At 39.6% G+C, this 22829-nt stretch overlaps 1 protein-coding gene across 1 annotated transcript in view; it reads right to left on the bottom strand.

Annotated features, from left to right (window-relative positions):
• The window catches only part of pcxb (pyruvate carboxylase b), a 261864-nt gene that overhangs the window by 130726 nt on the left and 108309 nt on the right, over positions 1-22829 (bottom strand). The window contains exon 10 of the mRNA XM_017699653.2: positions 8694-8876. Within this exon, the coding sequence (XP_017555142.1) occupies positions 8694-8876 (183 nt within the window). The remainder of the gene's footprint in view (positions 1-8693; positions 8877-22829) is intronic.

The raw sequence follows: 22829 nt of genomic DNA, 5'->3' as shown, positions 1-22829 counted from the left end.
ATTTGGTGGAGGGGGAAATGATTAAGCGTGATGGTAGCCAGTGCGGGCATCTGTTGGCTGACATAACAGAACTGGTAGTTACCGTTCTCCTCCAAGCATGTCAGCTGTCTAATAACATTGCATTAGTTGCTGTGGTGGCTGGCTTCACATGGCTCAGAAGAAGCTTGTGTTTGCCTTTGCCTAGCTGTTGCTTTAACATCATCATCTGCATTGTGGAGTCAAGAGAGCGATTTGTTTCCAAATTTGTTTCCGCAGTTTCTGTGCCTTTATTGTATAATTATAAGCGGTACAAATCACTCATTTGGATGAATGGAACAAGTGAGCGAATGAATCGATTACTCAACAATGAAATGAAAAAACTGATCAATGATGTGGCCACATCACTTCAAACGATGCGAATCATATTGTTTGCTATGGCCTGAGTCATTTATTTTGCATTAACTGAATCATTAAGCTCATATAATCTCACTGACGTAGCTCGCATGGTCCAAATGCTACAGTTGATTAATTCTGCATGGACAGGCAGAAGTTATGGTTCATACGCATCACACTGTAAACTCACTGAGAGAGGGGTATAAGACACAGGAAAAAAGGGTGAGAAAGAGCCATCCAATGAAATAGAGAATAATATCATGCTGCACTTATATATGGTATATTATTGTATTGCACTGTGTATTGTAGTTTACTGTATTGAGGTGTAGTGTATTGTATTGTATAGTACTGTAGTGTATTGTATTGCACAGAGTTCTGTGTTCAACTCTGTTCCTTTTCTCTCTATCAACAGTGACTTTGTTTCTAGCAGTATCTGAGCTTAGGGCTGTCTTTCTCTAGCCTATTAGTAACTAGCAAAGATACTTTCTCTAGATAGACAAAGCACTTCCTGCAAGTCACTCTGGATAAAAGCATCTGATAAATGCTGTAAATGTAGAATACAAGAGATACAATAGGAGAGAGAGGAAAAAGAATGAGGAAAACGAGGGATGAGAGAGAGAATGAAGGCAGAGAGAGAGAAAGAGGGATATGAGAGAGAAAGAATGAAGGGTATGTGAGAGAGAGAGAGAGAGAGAAATAAGGATATGAGGATGAGAAAGAAAAGAACAATGAAGAGAGAGACAGGGGTGAATGACAGAATGAAGGCAAGAGAAAGAGGGATACGAGAGGTTAGAGAAAAGGAGAGAGAAAGACATGAGTGTGATAGGAAGACAATGCAGAGCAAGACACAGAGAGAGAGAGAGAGAGAGAGAGAGAGAGAGAGAGAGAGAGAGAGAGAGAGAGAGAGAGAGAGAGAGAGAGAGATTTGATTAGAGCATTAGAGCTCTATGATGCATCGAGACATTAAAAGCTTCCTGCTTGTCTCAAGGATCTACTCTACTGGAGTCAGCTTTCTTTCTTTTCATTTCTCCTCCACTCCACTCTATGCCCTCTTCATCTTTCTCCTGTTTTTTTCTCTCTCTCCTTTTCCAGTTCCACTGTTTTCTTTCACTCCAACAAAACATCACAAAAACATGGCCAATGTAAACCTCCAAAGTGGTTTTGGAGCCTGAAAGTCTCCAAGTGGAAATGTTTTGGTTCCACACAATGCAAACACTCCAAGGTCATTAGACTGTCTCTGTGTCACTGTGTTACTGTCTCACTCTTTCCTTTCTCTTTCTGTATTTTCAGCAGGATGTTTTCCTTCGCTCCTAGCATGCTCATCCTCATCCTACCTGTGCATTTCATCTTTTATGAAGGACTTATGGTGGAGAAGCAGCTGCCTGTACTTTCCCAGCTATTCTCACCCGAAAGTGATTTTGTGGGAGCGTTTCAGATCATGCATCTTTATGCATTTACATCATATGCGTCATATGCGGCATATGAGTCAAAATGACAGTTCGGCTCCATGTTTAGATCTCAAATGCAAAATTACATTATAATGCAAAAAGAGTAAAAGCAATGCTACTTTTTAGCAGAAGGAATGTTTTGCACAATTGTTATATAAAAGTAATAAACCACTCAAAGTGAGATGTTATAATAACAAGGCTGTGGTGTTTCTGAACCATGATCCTAGAGGACCACTGCCCTGCGCCATTTAGTGTCCCTATTTTAGAACCCTACTTCAATACACCCGTTTCAACTCAGGAAGGGCTTGTTAAGGTGATGACTAGTTGGATCAGGTGTTTTGTGAGCAGGGGAAGCTAAGTGATACTTTTTTAATCCCACAAACGGGGAAATTCCACCTCCGCATTTAACCCATCCGTGAAGTGAAACACCACATATGCACTAGTGAATACACACACACTAGGGTGCAGTGAGCACACTTGCCCGGAGCGGTGGGCAGCCCTATCCATGGTGCCTGGGTAGCAATTGGGGGTTAGGTGTCTTGCTCAAGGACACCTCAGTCATGGACTATCAGCATTGGGGACTGAACCGGCAACCTTCAGGCCACAGGGCCAGTTCCCTAACCTCCACTCCACTAAATGTACAAAGCAGTGGGACCCCAGGACCAGTGTTGAGAAACACTGATCTACTGCGTCAACTCGGATCATGCTTACAACCGAATCGCAGTCATGATTATACACTCAACAACAAGCATCTACTTGTCTTTTACTGATTAATTAAGTGGGCTTTCACTATTTATAATTGAACAATTGAGTAACAAGAGCGGGAGAAACGACCAAACCTTTAAAAGACTGAACAACAACACGTAAAGTCTTTCAAAGACTCAGAAATACCTAATATAACTAAACAAGGAAACATTTTCACCATTAACAATTTGATGAAAATGTATGTTTGAAAAATATAAAACCGTTTCCTACAGTAAGAGACCTCAGTAGGAGAACTTAAATTATGCACAGTCATCAAGCAAATGGTCAATCAATGTTAATTCATAAAAAAAATGTTATGCAGCTCTTTTATTTGTAATTGTGACACTCCTACCAGTAACTACTGGGTAGTATTCAGTAAGCAATGTCAGACTAATATTTGAGAAAAGTAGTTGTGAGAGTGAGTATATGAAGTGTGGTGCAACTGAAGGAGTTAAGTGGTTAACTGACATCATGCCCTATGTTTTATAGCTATTTATTATATTTTTATTATATATATATATATATATATATATATATATATATATATATATATATATATATATATATTTCCAAAGATATACATGTATATAAGCCTGTGTACACAATGACCTTTTCTTTGTTTCCTGGTAAACTGACATTTTGGTCTCAGGCACCACGGCAGCACACAGCCAATGTGGAATGGGATTTGTACATGTCATGGTCATGCACTGTAACTCAAAGCCTGCATTGCATCGCTGCTTATGTCATTTCCCAATTACTGTGATGAAACACAGGATGTGCAATGACCAGAAACTCTTGTATAAACGGGGATTTTTTTTTTTTTTTTATGTAAGGTACTTGTGTATAAAAACACATTCAGTAAAATATCTCTGCACTCCAGCACTCTACATTTTAACCTCAATGTCATGGTTTCATTTGATATCAAATGAGTTGAGAGCACAGAACCACCACCAGCACCACAGCTGTGTACAAACAATAGTGTATAAAAGGTCAACAAAGCCTATTCTCCAGTGTTGACCAAAATGCCACCAAAAATGCAGGCCCACTTGCCTTAATAGATTTCTTTTTGCAGTTTTTTGCTTCTTTTTCATTTTTTTCTAGATTTACAGTGCCTCAAAATCAGATCTTGAATGTTATTTCCAGTTCGCCAAAGGCTATATAGGTATAAGTCCCTACAATACTGTAAAGTTTGAAGTCGCTTACTCTTATTTCCAGCGCTCTAATTTCTCTGGCTCTCTGGCATGCATGAGCATCTCGGCAAGGCCACAAGGGGTTACAAATTTGTGAGATTCCAGGGTCTGTATCTCTGGTTCCCTGAAGGCTAGAAATGCAAGCCAGAGCTCATTGAAAAGAGTATGTCATGAAGTGGAGATTGGCTTCGTCACAAATTTTAAAAATTGCTTGTTGCAAAGCACTTCCTTCTCCTGTGGTCTTATTCACGACTTCATCTGTGATCAGTCAACGTCAATGCGACTTTTATCACATATCGACTTAAAAATAAATAAATAAAAAAATGTGAACTCGTGCAATCTCTAGTGCACACACAGACACGCACACACACACACACACACACATATACAGCCACAAAATAGCCACCAGTGCATCTTTTCAGTGAGACATGTTCGATGGTGACAGTTGCTATGGGCACTACCACCTCACGTCATTCACTGTTACCATCTCTTTCCAACGTTCTTTTGCCTGCTCTGCACCCCTTCTCTCCACCCTCTAAAGTGTATTTTCCCCTCTTTTTGTTGCGATGTAGGCCTATTATAGCTCCAGTGGTCTTCAGGTCAGCACACACACACACATATGCTACAACAGAACTAATATATAGCATATTCAGTAGAAATGGCAGAGATGGCAGAAATTCCACAACAGAGCAGCTAGAGGACAGGAGTGAAGGCATTCACATTGTCTAATTAGACCGGGCTCCACACACTGTGATAAGAGTCATTCCTCCAGTACAATACAACGGGAAACTAATTTGTCGTTGTGTGTGACGCTGTGTACCTCATGTACTTCCTGAGAACTGATGTGATTAACATTAAGAGCCTCGTGCCATTTACCTAATTATGCATTAAAAATCAGGAATTTTACTCCTAATGAGAGAATACAATAAGGTATTTCACCAAACCATAACAAAAAAAGGTGATTAAAAAGTGTTGATTCTCAAGTTGTAATACAATTTTTTTGTTTTACTGGTATTAATAAAATGTACAAACATATTTAAAATTGCAAGAACAGTTAAAATTAGAGGTGCAACATTGTGATAGTGTGATATTTTAATACCAGTAAGTGACAACCTACATTAGTTATGCCATTTAATGTTTGACAAGCACCAGTCAACACCTTCCTCCAGCACTCCTCCTGCTTCCTAGCTGTAACATTGTTAATACGTTGCGCAAAACCAATTATAGGCATTATTTTTCATATGAATTTTGTTGAAAATATTGTAAGAATATGGATTCATGAATCCAGTATGGTGAATCAAATTGATCAGTGTACTGTGATACCACTGCTTCATACACTATATAAGCTTTTTAAGTAGAAAGTTTTTCCTTTCCAGAAATCTGGTCTGTGTTTGGTCAACATTATGTAATGTTCCTCTTTCTCCATTTTAAGAGAAGCAGAACAAAACAGTCCAATCAAACTAAGCTATGTGTGGTTTATAAGACATTATTATTTCCTGATCATTCAGACACTTCTGAGAGTCACCTTACACAAGTAGCATCTGCAGATTAACACCAATGTCTACATTTGAACATCAACTTCAAACATGCAAACTTCCATCCTTACTCTCTTGCGATTTTCAGGATTTTTCTCAAAAAGCAGCTACTAAGTCAAAGAGCCCATCAGAGAAAAAGTGCCATTTGTTTCAGACGTCAAGGAGCTTCAAAGCAAAACAATGTCTGTCTCTCACTTGCAAGTTGCAAAGCAGCAATTTAAACAAACAAATTAAGTAGTGGAAAATAAAGTTTTAATAGGGCTACAAGCCTGGATGACATACTAAGATGAGCATTAACTCAGTTTTGAATGAGGAGTTATGGAAAGCTAAAACAGGTGATATTTTTAAATCTCTATCTTAGTCTCTTATATTCCAATTTGGCTTTTTCTGGCTGTTGCCTGTATACGCATTTAAAGTCAAAGTGAATCGGAAACAATAACATTTTCCTTTTGTACCACAATGTACAGTCGTCTTCTTCTTCTTTCAGCTGCTCCCTTTAGGGGTCACCACAGTGGATCATCTGCCTCCATCTTGCCCTATCCACTGCCTCCTCTACTTTTATACCAACCATCTCCATGTCCACCTTCACTACATCCATAAACCTTCTCTGAGGTCTACCTCTTCTCCTTCTGCCCGGCAGCTCCATCTCCAACATTCTTTGGCCAATATATCCACTATTCCTCCTCAACACATGTCCAAACCATCTCAACCTGGCCTCTCTGGCTTTATCTCCAAACTGCTCCACCTTCACTGTCCCTCTGATCTGCTCATTTCTAATCTTGTCCATCCTTGTCACTCCCAACGAAAATCTCCGCATCTTCATCTCCGCCACCTCCAGCTCAGCCTCCTGTCTTTTAGACAGAGCCACAGTCTCCAAACCATACATCATAGCAGGACGCACTACTGTCTTGTAAACCTTCCCTTTCACTCTTGCTGCACTGAGGCTTCTCTGCAATTTTCTGTAAAAGAGGTTATCTGCTTTTTCCTGACACCGAAAAATGAATAAATTGTACCTAATGGCCTTTTGACTCCCTTTGAAAGGGTGAGCTCTGACTTTTAGACAAACACTGTGAAAGACAATATCAGGGAGGGTCTCTGAACTAGCTGAGCATTTTGACTCATTGACACATTTAGCTGAAGTTGATGGTATTACTGGTCAATATTATTGTTCCCTGTCCCCGGTGCTTTGTGATGTATTTAAAAGACGCTTCAGAGGTGGGCAAACATGGGCAAAGTCATTGCATAGTCAAAACAAGCACGCATGATTTGTGGGTAATCTAAAAGTAAAGCGGCCACTTTGCCCACTTTGGCCAGAGATGTACAAACTTGAAAAGTCATTAATCACCTGAGAAGGATAGTGCACAATTCCTCCACCACTCCTGCCCATGTTTTTAGCCCATGTTTTTCTTTTGATTGTGCTTCAGTTGTGACCACATTCTTTAACTCAAGGGTGGACAAGTATGGTCCTGGAGGGCCAGTGTCCAGCACAGTTTGATAATTTACCTGCGCAAACACACCTGATTCAACTCATCTATTAAATACCAGCTTTGGTGTGTGTTTGAGTTGAGAAAGCACTAAACTGTGCTGGATGTGTTAACTTCACATGCCCGAAAACATTTTAAAAGCAGACACAGCACAGCCTGCATAGGTCACATCTACTCTGCACTTGGCGCCACACCAGCCAGATTACAAAATGTAAATACTGTTTGAAGAAATGAGATTTGGATGCAGAAGCTACATTTGAAAAGGGCAAATATAAACGTAGTGTGTCTTGAGTGGATGATGTTAATGCCAACTGTAAAGAGGGCTTAGGATATTTCACAGCTGATACTACATGCAAATTTATTATTTACTATTGTAAGAAAACCTCTGAAATGCCCATTTATTTAAAGAAGAATACATCCAAAATTAGGGTGTTAATTCTATTAGTCCATTCATTATGATATCATCTGGCATTTGTGCAAGTTATGTATTTTAAAAAAATAATAAAATAGAGTCAAAAGTTTTATTTATGAGAGTGATGATAAACAGTTGTGTGGAAATGTCTCAGACCCCCAGTGAAAATTATATCTTTTGTTAATTTTCTAAAGTAAATAAGTAAAATTAAGTTAACATCCTCTACAGGGAACAAACTTAAATATGATATTTACTTCTAATTTTAGTGCACATTTTTCTATTTACTTTGAGTTTAAAAAAGTAAACCATAACATAGAACGTGCCACAACTTTTGAACAAGCCACATTTTATATGATTTATATGTTGATTTTTCTTCAACATTTTAAATTTGCTGTAATCATGCATTAAAACATAAGTGTGAACATAAGCAGAAGTGTGATATCTGCATTTTATTTCTACTAAGAGTATCAGCAAAACATACTTGACTCTGGGGGCTCAAACTTTTGTATGAAGTGGATATTTCATGACATACAAAACATGTAAAAACAGACGCAGTACAGCTAACAAAATCAACTGTAACTATTATGTAAATGAAAAAGAAGTAGTAGTAAAATGCATTTGTTAACAGTAATAGCCTAAATATATTTAACACATGAAGGATAGTTTAGAAGGATAGTATACTTTACATTCCTTCTATGTCTCTATTTTTAAGGAAAACTGCAGCCCAAGTGGGAAAAGTATACTATTTTACCAACTTAACACTGCTATAACAGCACACCTCATCATAATATACACACAATGCACTTTGGAATTATTCTGAGTATGAACCCTTTACTGACCAAAGCAGATGACAGTGATGGTAAGAGGGAAACAACCAGTGCTACAAGAAATGCGAAATGGAACAAATGATAACTGTGCTGTGAAGCACTTCCTGTGTGGTGTACAAAGGCAACAAACCCCTCAGAGTTTTCAAAGACACGAAAGTAGCTGATGTGCGAATGGAAACACCTGAACATCACAAGCGTTAAGATGTACTGGTGCAGATGTTAGAGAGAAGGATGTCAACGAGACTGTGTGAGTATCACTTTGATGCATGACTCCTTGTCAGTACATACAGAAGAGTTGTGTTTTTAAGCTTTAATAAATCTCACTGACAGGGAACAGTTTTATAGTTTATATATATATTAAAAAAAACACGATTTAGAAGGGTTTATTCTACCCTTGTCTAATATCTTTTCTAATAATAATAATAATAATAATAACTAAAACTGAAACTGATTAAAATTAAACTAAACCTCTTGCTAAAACTAGTCTTAAATGTATAAACTTAAAAATCAAAAACCACAATTAAAATCTCTATAGAAATAAAATCTAATAAAAATGTCTAAACTATGATAAAATTGGTATGCAGCTAGAGAAATGTACATTTACACCTGCAACAGATTATATTCTACAGCCCAATCCATGTTTGAGATGGTTCACACAAACAGACCAGCTCAGAGACCTACCTTCACACCACGGATGCGAAACTCTGCGAGAGCTCGGAGCATCTTACTAGCCGCCGTGGGCAAATCCTTTCCGCTGGCGATGACTTTGACCAATAGGGAGTCATAATGTGGGGATATAAGCGCACCCTGGAACGCAGAGGCGCTGTCCAAACGAATGCCCATCCCTTCCGCACTCCGAAACACCTGCGCAAGAACAACAGAGTCAGCAATCTAAGAAACAGAGTTACTGTCTCATTTTCAATTTGCAGTTTTCTGCAGTGTCAGTAGTGCTAAGATTAATATCACAATGACTATTAACAACTAAATGAAGCACATACAGACAGTTCCTATGAGGTGTTAAGTGTACCTGATAAGTGCAGGCTAGGAAAAGCTCAAGGCTGAACAGAATGTGGTGATGAAAACTGTGATGAAACTTCATTTAGAAAGTGTTGTTGGCTTCACTTTTGTTTTTGTTTTTTTATACACTTACTCCTCTGGCATTTTGCATGGCCTGCTAAAAGGTCAGATTAATGCTTAGGTACAGCAAATGCTCTGTTTTCATTTTATGCTAAATAAGCCCCAAATAAGGACACTGATGGAGCATGAAGCAGATATTACTGATATCTTTTTAGAGAGTCTCTCTCTCGCTCTCCAGTCAAAATGTGAAATGCAAAGTACGGCTACTAAATTATGTGAAATTGGGTCCTAAGCTAACCAGAGTACCCCATTCACACATTTTAATATTACTATGATGTCCTACATAAGATTTTATCGTTACTGGAGGATGCTCCTCTATTTTGGCGTCATTACTAATGGATTCATTATTAAGGCACAGATGGCAGGAACTCCAAGAATGCTCAACAGGCTAGTTTCAATAGAAACACTAACTACAATGACATGGGCCAGAAGTTACACAAAAACACAAAATGTCTGGTTTCCAGTTTAAGCTAACAGGCATCTAAAAAACTACCTAAAATTTTATGCAGAATTATTTTCAATAAGTATTCAATGTCTTTTCTGCTATTGCAAAAATATGTGTTTTGGCATATTTTGAACAAACAATGGCCCATTCAGGTCATGGCAAGTAAAAATGAATGCACAGCTGGCACACATGTTTACTGAGATTTTTTTCACAGCCCTTTTAGTTTGACACCTTTGATTTAGATCCATTGGAAAGACATCAGTACCTAGAGTTGGAAATTGTATTCAAAAGCCAAATTCAATGATGATCAATGACACTCATGTACATTTGTAATAAAATGTCCCCCCTCCCCTCCCTCCTACCCCCTCCCCCTTCCAATGCCTTCGCCGCTTTTACCCCCGATCCCTGTTGCAAGTCATGGACTTTGTGTGTGTGGAACTGTGTGCTAATGCTGAGGTGTTTTTTTCTCTGTTCCTAGACTGAGTTTCCTTAGGGTGGGGGGTTGTCTCCTCCCTCACCCAATGTATTCTGTTTCTCTGTAGTTTTTCCATTATTCCTGTCTTCCTGTCCTGCCCCCCCCCCCCCCTTGTCATATTGTATGTGCTCGGATGGGTTGATCATAATTTCGCTGTTTACTTTGGTGACTATGTGACAATAAAGGCTTCATATCATATATAAGGAACAGAATAGCAACCGTTCCTCAGGATGTCAGAGTAGGACCTGATCAGATAAGGGGTATTTTGCTGACATGGTTGAGTCCACTGTAAATAAATACAAACTTATTCTGACAACGTTCATAGGAGAAGGCAGGACATTTGAAGTAGTTTGCCTGCTCTGTTCCTCTCGTCCAATTAGCGCAAATGTGCTGAAAAGTGGTCTCTCCCAGGATGACTAGTATAATGAGTAGGAAAATGATGTGAATCATATGCTATGGCCTTCAGAGTCACCAGATTTCAAGCCAACTGAACAGCTTTGGAAGACTGTAGATGAACATATTAGACTGCACTGTCCATCACCATCAAAACACCAATTAAGGCAAAGTGTTCTGGAAGAATGGTGTTCACACCTTCCAGTACAGCTCCAGAGACTTGTAGAATAAATGGCAAGGTGCACTGAAACTGATTTGGTGGCTTGTGATGGCCAAAATAACCTTAGTGAGACCTTTCACATTGGCTTTTCTATTAATTTGTCTGTATAAGGTATGGTGTGATGTTATGTATTGTTCATGACAAAGATTGACTGCTGCTACTTCTCTTTGTGCCTTTTTAAGTAACATTTTTGTCAAACAGGATCAATGAAAGTGAAAGAACAGGAAAGAACCTCACTCAGCTATCCAATCACATGTCGATAACAATCTCTGAGCTCAATGAACAGACGCTATTGATCAAGCGTGATGCAATTACCCTGTCCATCTTTCAGCCAATTAGAGAGGCCACAGGTTCCACAAGAAAAGGATGTATTTTTCAGTTCCCCATAATCAAACATGGCTAGGTAAGAAGTTAGAAATAATGATGGAATGTCGCCCTCTTCATAAAAGCAGCGAGGGTCCAATTATATTCATTATGCCATTGCCAGAGCACACCAGGATTCTCCTCCTTATCCTCACACTCTGCGTCCCTGTCCCCTCCTTTCAAATGCTTCTTCCACCATGCTGGCCGGCTCTTTCCTCAATCAGGCCTCGACGTTTATGTAATCAGCTCCAAATCTTCCCTTATCACACCAGCTTATGACCTTATGTCTCTTTCATCAAATCTATTTCACTCTGTCTGTCTGCCTCTCTCGCTCTGTCTCTCTTCTTTATCTCTCCGCCTCTGTCTCAGTCTTTTGTCTTCAGGCTAGTCTGCTGCTGTTCAGGCTATTGGTTAAAGTGTGGCCATGGACGTCTGCTACCTTTCCACTGCCTCCTGTCGATTTAATGCCAATTACACCTCTACAAAGGCCTCGCAAAAAAAAAAAACGCAACCGCCCACCCGCATGTACACTGCCTTTCAGACGCCAAAAACTATGACTTTGTACTGATCTTAATTAAATTGGCAGGAAGGTCGTTGAGGACATAACGCAAAGAAAGTCAACATGCCCACACAAACAAACACATTCCACAAAAAGCCTGAAGCACTCACACACTGAATTCTTTCAGTTTGCGCATCGTAGAAGTGTAACTTAACACGTTAATTATGAAACCACTGTTTAAATGAACCCTAAAGCACAGGCCAAGTGTCCGGCATTTCATAAAAGCTTTTTTTCTACAGGGACTGCAAAGTGGCTGACAGTTGAGAAAACGCTCTCCGAATGTGTGACCTTTCGGCTTAATTGGATTGGCCCAGTGTGTGTGCTGTTGCATTAAAAGGCCCATCAGTCAAATGAAAAGAGTAGATATGGATGAACATATTTCATTACGAGCTCATACAGTAAATACACATACTGAGGAATTTAATGCAGTGGACATCTGTTCACAAGATAAACACAGGCACATACAAAGGCACATGCTATCCTAAGCATACTATCTCTAATAAAGAATAGTGGCATACACCAATCATTATGTCCTTGTTTCTACGCTCATTTTTCATTTTATCAGCTCCACTTACTCTATAGGTGCACTATGTAGTTCTATAATTACAGACTGTAGTCCATCTGTTTCTCTGATACTTTGTTAGGCCCCTTTTACCCTGTTCTTCAGTGTCTCAGGACACCCATGGACCCTCACAGAGCAGGTACTATTTGGGTGGTGGATCATTGTTAGCACTGCAGAAATAATGCATGGTGGTGGTGCGTTAGTGTGTGTTGTGCTGGTACAAGTGGATCAGAAACAGCAGTGCAGCGTGTTTTGAACATAGCGTCCACTCTCTGTCCACCCTATTAGACACTCCGAACTTGTCAGTCCACCTAGATGTAAAGTCAGAGACGATAGCTCATCTGCTGCTGCAGTTTGTGTTGGTCATCCTCTAATCCTTCATCAGTGGTCACAGGATGCTGCCCACAGGATGCTGTTGGCTGGACATTTTTGGTTGGTGGACTATTAAGATTAAGTGACCCTTATTAGTCCCACAACGGGGAATTTTCACCTCCGCATTTAACCCATCCGTGAAGTGAAACACCACATACACTCTAGTGAGCACACGCACACTAGGGGTCAGTGAGCACACTTGCCCAGAGCGATGGGCAGCCCAATCCGCAGAGCCCGGGGAGCAGTTGGGGGTTAGGTGTCTTGCTTAAGGACACCTCAGTCATGTGCTGTCGGCTCTGGAGATTGAACCAGCGACCTTCCGGTCACGAGGCTGGTCCCCTAACCTCCAGCCCATGACTGCCCCAATGTTCTTAGTCCAGCAGTGACACTGAGGTGTTTAAAAATTCCAGCAGCACTGCACCAGAACTACCCATTTTATGAACATATATTGGAGTCACTGATTTTAGGCTTGCCCTTTCAAATTCAAAAACAATTAATATTGTACCATGAAATCTATGCATCATTATGCGCCTACAACAGAAATTGGCTTTAGCTTAGATGGATGTTCCTGTTAAAAGTTTCTTGAGCTAAACTCTGCGTGTTGCTCTGAGACTCCCTCTCGGGGCCAATAACAGATGTAATGATGTTCATAGGAGGAGGCAGGACCTTTGAAGGCTCGTATTCTGCCTGCTCCATTCCTCTCGTCCAATTAGTGCAAAACGTGCAGAAAAAAAGACTGATCTGGCAACGTACAAGAACGGTAAGGAGCTAATGAGTCACTGCAGATAGCCCCCCCCTTGAGCTACATCTTAGAGGATGACTCAATGTTTCATTCCTGCTCATCTGAATTTGTCACACAAATGGAAGATTTCTAGCTTCTTGTTTTCTGTCAGGAGGGGGATGGAGGTTAGTTTTGAGGTCACTATGATTAATTGACCTTAAACTAAGGAAAAATGTTGGGTTGTTTTGCTACTGTCACCCAATAACGGTAGATAGTTCGAGATAGATCGATAGATACTTTATTGATCCCGAAGGAAATTTAGCAATTTAATGCTAGTCACCTCCAACTATTGGAATTCAAAATTTTACATAATTCAAAATTCTTTGCTACATTATTTACTTCTTCTGTAAAGGTACTTTTTTGAAAAGTCATTACAGGCTGATTTGCTCAGTCAGGATTAACAATAGTTTCTCCCCCACCCCCACAATCACAGTCATTTTCTTGGTAATTTTACAAGCACAGCATTTTTAGGTTCTAGAACAGCCAAATGACATTTTTATTGCGAGCATTTCAATTAAATTCTCATTGACAGTGCTTGAATGAAGTTCTTATTAAACACTATGATGGCACTGTATTTGTATTTGTCTCTTGCACGAGCTTAATGCTGTGCAGCATTACAGGATCAGCTGTGTGTGTGTGTGTGTGTGTGTGTGTGTGTGTGTGTGTGTGTGTGTGTGTGTATATATATATATATATATATATATAAATAATCCTAATCTAAGCCACTGGAACAAATCAAGATCTGCCCTTTGACCAACAGCCTCCAGTATATGTTTATTCTCAGCGTAGTGGCTGAAGAGGAAGCGTGTACAGTATGAATGCATACCTGTCAGATTAAGAACCCTGCAAGAGGTCATGCAAGGTGGAGGTCCAGAGGAATAATGATGTCACCAAGTATTATCCTATTACTGCCACACACACACACACACACACTTCAACCGCAAGTGGGGAAAAATACAGTGTAATTTGCACGGTGCGTGTAAACGGTCACCTCAGGGTTCCAGTGATGCATGTCTGGAAGTGTTCAGCCTGAAGGAACTAATGCCTCACTGATATGCGTGAAATATGGCAGCTCAGACACCAAGAAGTGAGGATGCATGTATGTGTGTATGTGTGTGTAAGAGAAAGAGAGAAAGGAGAGAGTCAGAGAGGCAAAGAGACTGAAAAAGCATTGGGGTGGAAGCATCAAAGCTGGGTGCGAGTTTATGAGTAAGCAAAAATGTGTGTTTGCACACTCAGGAAAGTAAAGCATGTCAGTAACCAGTCATCATCTCGGACATGTCTGTTCTCCTCATCCTCTGTCTCCACGGAAACCAGATTTCCAACATGGCCGCCTGCCACAGTGCTCCTGACTCTTCCTCTTCCTCTCTCACTCTCTCTTCCCTATTGAACACATCCTCCCTCTGTTTCTAAACTAGGTCACTACACCTCTACTCCCTCTCTCCCTCCCTCAGCAGTCATTCTCTTGCTCCGCTGTGGTTTCTCTCGCACCTCTGGCCTCTCCCTCTCTCTCGCTCTCTAGAGATGAACAATATATCATTTGTTAAGCATTATTGCAATATTGACCTTTGCAATATTGTGAACAGAGAAGGCCTTAATAAGCAAATGAGCCCTCTGAACATTTCCATTTTCCAAATTCTGTGCTGCGAGTACCCTCACCAATCTTGGACATTTCAAATGTATTCTGTGGGGATCTTGATGAAATCAGACTGGATTCACAACAGGATCCAACACATGTAAATTATTTGATGTTACTACAGAATCCAGAAATCAAGTGTTTCCTGGTGTGTTTTTTTTTTAGCCCTTATAAGTGGCAGTTATCACCAATGACAACAATTCGACTTCTGAAATTTGATTTCTCAGTTGCAGCACACAGAAATTCTCATAATTGCAGATTCTAAACTATAATATTATTGTTTGTAAGTAGGAAAAGGATCCACAGTACAGTGCAAAAGTGAGAGATCATCCTTCACATATTTGATTTCAAGTCAAATGTGACATTATACAGAAGTTATTCATTTCTGAAGTCACAAGTGTCTGTCCATCCTTCCACTGTGAGAAAACACTGCCTATGTCTCTGAAAGGATGTGCAGCTGACAATAAGCTGTTACTGAGAAAAGGGAACAGACAAAAAAAAAAACCCAAATAAAAAACATTGTTTAATCAAACAAAGAAGCTGCTAATGTTCTCAGAACAATGGACTGACCACCCCAGAGTCCAGGCCTTAACATCACTGAATGTGTTTGGGATTACTTAGCGATGCAGAAACTTTTAAAGACTGAACTTTGGAGATGTTGAAAAATATCCTTTCAGATTTCTTTGAAAAGCCAAAAGCAAGTCTCCTGAAAAGAATGAAAGCCGTTATAAACAATGGGCACACTAAATACTGAAAAGAATGATATTGTTGATGTTTGTGTAATTCTCTGTTAAACACACAGTACTGTGCAAAAAGCCTTTATCTAGGCAATGTGCGTGGTTGTGCTTGTAAAAACATACCATTACAGTAACTGCAAAACACAATGCAAAGTAACAAGACTTTTGAAGTAGTTGAGATCTTGACAGCTAGTTTATAAAACAAAGTTTGTTTCCAGATACCTCCTTGAAGCTTCCAGCCATCACATAAATGTATTTCATTTCATCAACAGCACATTTAACAAAATATAACATTATCCAATGCAAATTTTGGATGGTAAGTGGAATTAATACTGGGCTGCAATGAGCTGAGGTTTGAAAATGGTTCAACAAACACAATGACAAATTATACACTCTATAATTTGATATGTATAGCAAAATGAAAGTAACAACTCTGAACGCCTAAGAGTTAACATAATTCAAAGCATATTCCAGCTGCAATATGTAGCTATACTTTTGCAGTGTGTTATATTTTGTCCTTATTGTGCAGATCCACCTCCATCCCTCTTCTCTTTGGCTCTTCATTCACTGCGCAGTTTAAGTGTCTCATTGGCTTGACAAGTTGAGCTGATGCTTCAAAGCCCCCAGAGCAGTGAAACATACATGATGGCGCAATTGAGAGGGAAGAGTGCTAAAGGCAGAGGGAGAGCATTCAGCCTGTTTTGTGTGTTTACACTCTCAACACTGTCCTCTAAAGCTGAACTGCCACACACTCTCCCCCAGCTCAGCTCTGCACCAGTCACTTTCTCTTTGTCTCAGTTCCTTCCTCGGTCTCCCAGGTACAATTTTATCCTCTTAAATCCTTCCTCTTATCCTCCTCACCCCTTCTTTGCCCTTTCTCTCTCTCAGATTCGGTTACACTCCTTGCTTTTTCTGGTTCTCAGACTTTCTATTCTACCTCTCTGCTATCTCTGCTAGAGCTTGAATCTGACCTAAAATTTTGGTCTGAACCTGAATAACCCCAAGAACGTTCCTGTCCAAGCCCAAGCTGAGCTGACCAACAGCCAAACTTGACTAAATTCTGCCTGAACCCAAACCCAACCACAACCAGGCAGAGACTAAATATAACTCCCCATGCCTAATGATGACACCTGTTAAGCTTCCTTGCAGCAGCAGTTACAGCCATCATTACAGCTTTGATGAAAAATGGACATACTAATATATAATCTATCCAAAACCAACATAGTGTGCAGGATTTGGAGCCCTCTCTGAAGGAAATGTATAATTTGCACACAACATATAGAAGAACATTTTGTGCAAAACATTTGGTAATGTCAGCTCTGCTTTGGACCCCTTTCCTGAGTGGGCGATTGTGAAGATTGCAACCACAATGAAAGAGCATTTATGGACAACTTTTGGAGGACTTGTCCTGTTAGCACATTAGTGAATTATTTACTACTGTAATCACATCTTCATTGTTAAAATTTTGATTTTGCATTTGACACCTAAATGAAGATGTTTAATGTAGTCCAACCTTTAATCCAACCTGGCTCTGAAGTGTGGATTATTATTTACAGGGTGACTGTGCATGGATACAATATATTAGTATGCTTTTTTTCTCCTTACTCAGTAATGCTACTTCAGTTTTAACAAAACTGTAATTTGTTCATCAAAGCTGTCAAAGCCCCAACATTCCAAAAGTTTTTAGTCTGCTTAAACTTTGCACCATATATTGTTCTCACGCTGCCTTCAGTGGATCTTGCTGCAACAACACAAATTACTCCAAGTGGCAGAAGAAAAAATGTTTAAGGTATAAAAGTAAGAAGAATAAAGTAGGATGAAAAACTGAAGGGGGGTGAATTATACTCTACTCAAAGAGAACAATTTGGAATAACACCTCACTTTCTGACCAAATATTCAACATAATAAAAACTACAACTAACAATGTAAAATACACAAACGCCTCTAGTTACCACATGGACATCTAATGCTTTATATGCCAATATTAACCCTTTAAAAGGGCCAGGGCCAAACATCAGGTCCAAAGTATTTCTTATTACACACTATAGCCTAAGAACAGCTCAACCGGTTTGCACTGAAGTCCCTGTAGTTACTGAATAATAAGCTTTGATAAGTAATAACGCTGGGATTTTAAGGAGTTAAATAAAAAAAAGGAACAATATCAATAACATTTACAATGTCATTATCATTAACAGGCATAAGTGTCATACACTACAACCTCCCAACTCCTGACTCATCCTCAACTATTTATCCTCTCCTCTTCAATTAGACCAGCTTATTCTCTTTTTACCTTTCTTTCCTTCTACCTCTCCTCCACTTTCTATCTCTCCCCCTCCATTTATTCATTTCCTCCTCTTCCACTGCTACAGAATGCAAATAATCAGACTTGGTGGGTAAGATTAAGCTGTTAGTCAAATCAAGCCCTTTGGCCAATAGCTGTAATCCCCCCACTGTGTGCTGTACATTCTCTCACCAATGTCTTTCCTACTGTTTGCTAAACATGTTGATCTCATTACTTTAATAAATGAGTCCCTATGTTTTAACACTGTGCACAAATCAGTGACATTTATGCCCACCACTTTGAGTCCCATGAATAATTAACATACGTTCGTTGGAGCGAGTGCTTTTAACAAGGAGCAAAACCTTTGATCCAAATGTGTGGATTGAGCACTAGGCCTGCAAGTCATGTTTCACAGCCCCCGTCACACACTTCCACTCTTTTTTTTGCACTCCTCATCTCTGCTTCCTCTCTCATTATGTTGTTTATCACGAGTCAGCGCTTTCTCGTTTTCCGTCAGCTGTCTCTTTTATTCGCTTGCTTTCTTACTCTCTCTCCTGGTTCAGGCGTTAATCAACAACCCTGTCTTATCTAACATCTCATCAGCAATACATTTCAAGTTTTTTTTTTACCATGTTTCACGTTGGTTATAGTAAATGTATTAGCATGTGGATCTGAAGTGTTCTGTCTGTTAATGTCTTTTCCAACATGGTATAAAGAAACACATTCTTGCTTTTTTTGTTGGATGCACTGCAACAGTTTGAGTCAGAATCAAATTCAGATAAATAGAGATTATTACTGATCTGTTTCATCAAAGTCACAATAAAAGGTCACTGCATTCCTATTCATGTTTGCGTGTTCAAAAAGGTAAATACTGTTAAATAAATGTGCCAAAAGCACTGAAAGAAAAAAAAACTATTAAAAGGAAATAGAAGAGTCAAGAGTCAATGGCAAAAATAGGTGTTTTTTCCTTTGCTCTAAAGGGCAAAATGCATGTCAGTAACAGCCTGTGACCTCATTGTCCCCATCTACCTCATCCATCTCACCAACAAAATATCAAAATATAACTATTTCAACATAATTGCTATTGTTGGTTAAATGTTTTGACACTTTCACACTACAATGGCAGATGATCAATATGAATTGCAGTTTAATGCCAGAAGAGAGACAGTACTGGTGGTTTAAACAGTCAGGAGTGCTCTCAGGTCTGATCAGCCTGAGGGGACCAATGTCTAGGAAAAGTCTGATGAAAGCTGAGGTCAAAATTATGAAGTTAAAAGGATTAAACAGCTTTGTCTAGGCTGTGCCACACAGCCAGTTAATTAGCAGAGCTGAAGCCACAAGTGACACCACAATTTCCATTACATGCACAGGTGTCACAGGACACAGTGTGAAATAAAGAAAAAATATGACAACCTTAAAGACCCTTAAACTGAACAAAATGCTGGTGAGCAAAATAGACACTGAAGAGTGACTTGCCCTCTTCACTGAACAAAGCTCAAGGTAAATCTCAATTGTCCCCTTGGGAGGGCTGCAGATGTCAGTCACATCTTTGTTCTTTCTCCCCATTAGATACATCTATTCCATGTATTACCTTGCCAGCCTTCAGGAAACTGGAGACATGAATCCCGGAATCTTGCAAATTTGCATCCAATTTAGGAGCACCCCAGACTGCCTTGCTGGGGTGCTTGCAGAGGTTTGGAGAGTCAGAGAAATTTAGAGGGCCATAACTCTGAAAATAATATTAACAGACTTCAAACTTTACAGAATTAAAAATAGTGCGTTACGCGTCCTCTCCAACAACATATGGCTGTTTACTGTAGCTTTCGGGAAACCGGAGATAACAACACTCAAGACCTGATTTTTAAAGCACTGTAGATCAGTGGAGCAATGACAGAATGAAGTCAAACTCTACAGGTCAGTAGAGCATGACATGCCCTTTCCAACGAGCCCTGCATCGCATTGCCTTCAGGAAACAGGAGACACTGAACCCAAAATCACCAGGCTCCTCACCTATTTTTCTCTCTGAGGTGTCCATGTTGTTAGTGTCATAATCACATGATCAGCAATTAGTTGACATCAAGCTTAAAGTGTCATTGCTGAGCAATAATGTCGATAAGTCAACAAGTCTGTGCAGCCACTAGTACACAACATAGACATTATGGTATGGCTCGACTTTGTGCATTCTCTTTTTGCCTTTTACAAGCCTGGGTGGGCAGCTGCATATACGAACAGCATGTACAAACTGTATAAACTGTATGAATGAATTGTACAAATGGTATTTTAAACAGCCTACTGACTCCAGCAGATCACCTTGAGTTTTTAATAATACATTTTGTTTGGCAGTGGATAGAGTAAGGATGTAAGGGTCATTCCATCCACATTGCAACAGGCTGTGTAAAATCACTTGATCTCTCCCTCTCTCTCTCTCTCTCTCTCTCTCTCTCTCTCTCTCTCTCTCTCTCTCTCTCTCTCTCTCTCTCTCTCTCTCTCTCTCTCTCTCTCTCTCTCTCTCTCTCTCTCTCTCTCTCTCTCTCTCTCTCTCTCTCTCCTGCTGCTCTCACTGTCAATTTCCTCTCCCCTTATTTTCCTTTCAGACGATGATGAAGCTTCAAATGGAGCCTTTGTGAAGCTGAATGAGTTTGACTTTCTGCCTGATGTTTTCTTGACCTTTTGTTTTTCCATTTCTGATCATTCCTCTCAGCTTGCTTGTTTGTTTGTTTTGTGTGTTATCGACTCATTTTCTTTGTTAGTGTATTTTTCCAGCTTTTTTCGCTGGGAGCGTATCTGTACAGGACACAGGACCACCTTATTTCTGTTCTCCACCACTGACCTTCAAACTTCCCAATTGACTAAAAAAAAAAAAAATGTGTCCGCCTGTACGGCAATATGTTTGTTTTGCGGCATCCCAACTTCCTCTGAGAGCTCTGTCCACTCTTCCTCCCTTAAATAGTACAGTTTTCACTGTACTATCATGTCACCCTAACTGCAGGGAACACATCTACACTACACATCAGCACTAGATTTCAAATATATAATGCAAACCCACTGAGCTCTCTCTTGCTTGTCATTAAGATAACTTTGCCGCTGGCTAGTTTGCCAGTGGCTGTTTAAATTAAAATTTTTAATTATTAGTGACATTGGGAATATTAATCCTACATACAGCAGTATAATTTATAAAATCCATTACACAAGACACAAATAGGAAAAAGGTAATACAAAAAAGGTAAAACATTTGACATAGAAGAATTTAAAATGAATGGCTGATGCATGCTAATTTTTTTGCAAGTATTCCCTGTCTGTGCAGGTCACTGAGAGGAAACCTGACTATGAGGGCTTAGGCCTCGCTTGAAAAGAAGAATCTTAAAAACATGTCATTTACTTATTCTATTAATACACTGGTATCTGTGGTGCATTTAGGCTGGTGATGGGTAGCTGATGATCAGGCGAAGCTCTAATCCATTTGCAGTGCAGCACGACTTCAATTGATCAACTTTTTGGAAACAACTGTTTCCAACTGTTTCCTTCCTACTGGCATAGGAAAGATAAGAGCAAGCATATATCACTGCCCTCAAAAAGACCACACCCCCTTTTGAGTAAAAACAAACTGGACCGAGTGCCGGTGTCAAATTGGACATACTAGTGGCACCATGCCTAAGCTGCTGCATTGTACTTTGCTCTTCCAACAATAAAAAAAAAAAAAACTAGTTTACAAAAAAAGCACAGCAAAAAGAGAGAACTGTGGTTTCAGGCCATCCGCAGACAGAATAAAAATGGTAACCTGCAGGACCCATCCAGTCAATACATGTAAGTGGTCTGTGGCAAACACTTCATTACAAGTAAGACAATGATGCACTGAAAGGACAGTATGTAGAACACAGTGAAGTCGCTATCATTGGCTATAGCTAGCTGGCTTTTCCCTTGGTTTGTTGATCGGTACCAAGTAAAACAGCTTCAGTTGCCTGTTCCCTGAAGTGATTGTCATGATTATCTTCATAATTTTCAAAGTGTATCTAAATGCTGCATTAATGCATTGTTAATAAAACTACAGGGAATTGTATCGTAAACATGACTCCTCTGGCCACTGGGTGGAGTAGTTTAATCCACTTTGATGGAGGCAGACAGAAAACGGGGACTCACCAACCCCTATTTCTTTCATTTTTTTCTACATAATGTTGTCAATCATTGATCTGCCATGACATGACAATTGTTTTCCTGACTGGTTTTAGTAAGAGCTACAAGTCAGTAGGATATTCTTATTTTATACTACTAAATTGTCAAAAACCTCCAAATTTATATTTACTGCCAGTTAAATTAGAAGGGATGCTTTCACCCAAAAAAGGGGCAAGTGCAAAGTAAATGGGTGTGTTGCTCTCATCTACTGGATAAAAACACAGCAGAAGCAGTTTAAACTTCATATGTAACTCCAACATATTAAATGCTATGAATGGAATTCATTTTTAGGCAGGACAGATTACCAAAATTAGTCTCTTAGCTCATCAGCTGGTTATTTACTATGTTAGCTAGTTGGTTAGTTAGTCTGTAAGCTCACAGGCTAGTTAGTTAGTCTGTGAGTTTAGCTGAGGTTTAGGTGGGCTATTAGTCTGTAAATTGAATAGTTAATCTGTTAGCTGGTCGTTTGGTCAGTTATTCTGCCAGCTGGCTGGTTGTTTAGTTAATCTGTTAGCTGGTTGAGTGGTTAGTTAATCTGTTGGATTGTTAGCTAGTTAGTTAATCTGTTAGCTGGTTGAGTGGTTAGTTAATCTGTTGGATTGTTAGCTAGTTAGTTAACTTGCCCTTTCTTTCTACAAATAAAATAAAAACATCACAGGTGGGCAGACTGAGGTTTGTGACACATT

The sequence above is a fragment of the Pygocentrus nattereri genome, chromosome 2 (genome assembly GCF_015220715.1).
Source record: "Pygocentrus nattereri isolate fPygNat1 chromosome 2, fPygNat1.pri, whole genome shotgun sequence".
NCBI lineage: Eukaryota > Metazoa > Chordata > Actinopteri > Characiformes > Serrasalmidae > Pygocentrus > Pygocentrus nattereri.
The sequence above is the reverse complement of the archived record's forward strand: the minus strand, read 5'-3'. Positions and strand labels throughout refer to the sequence as shown.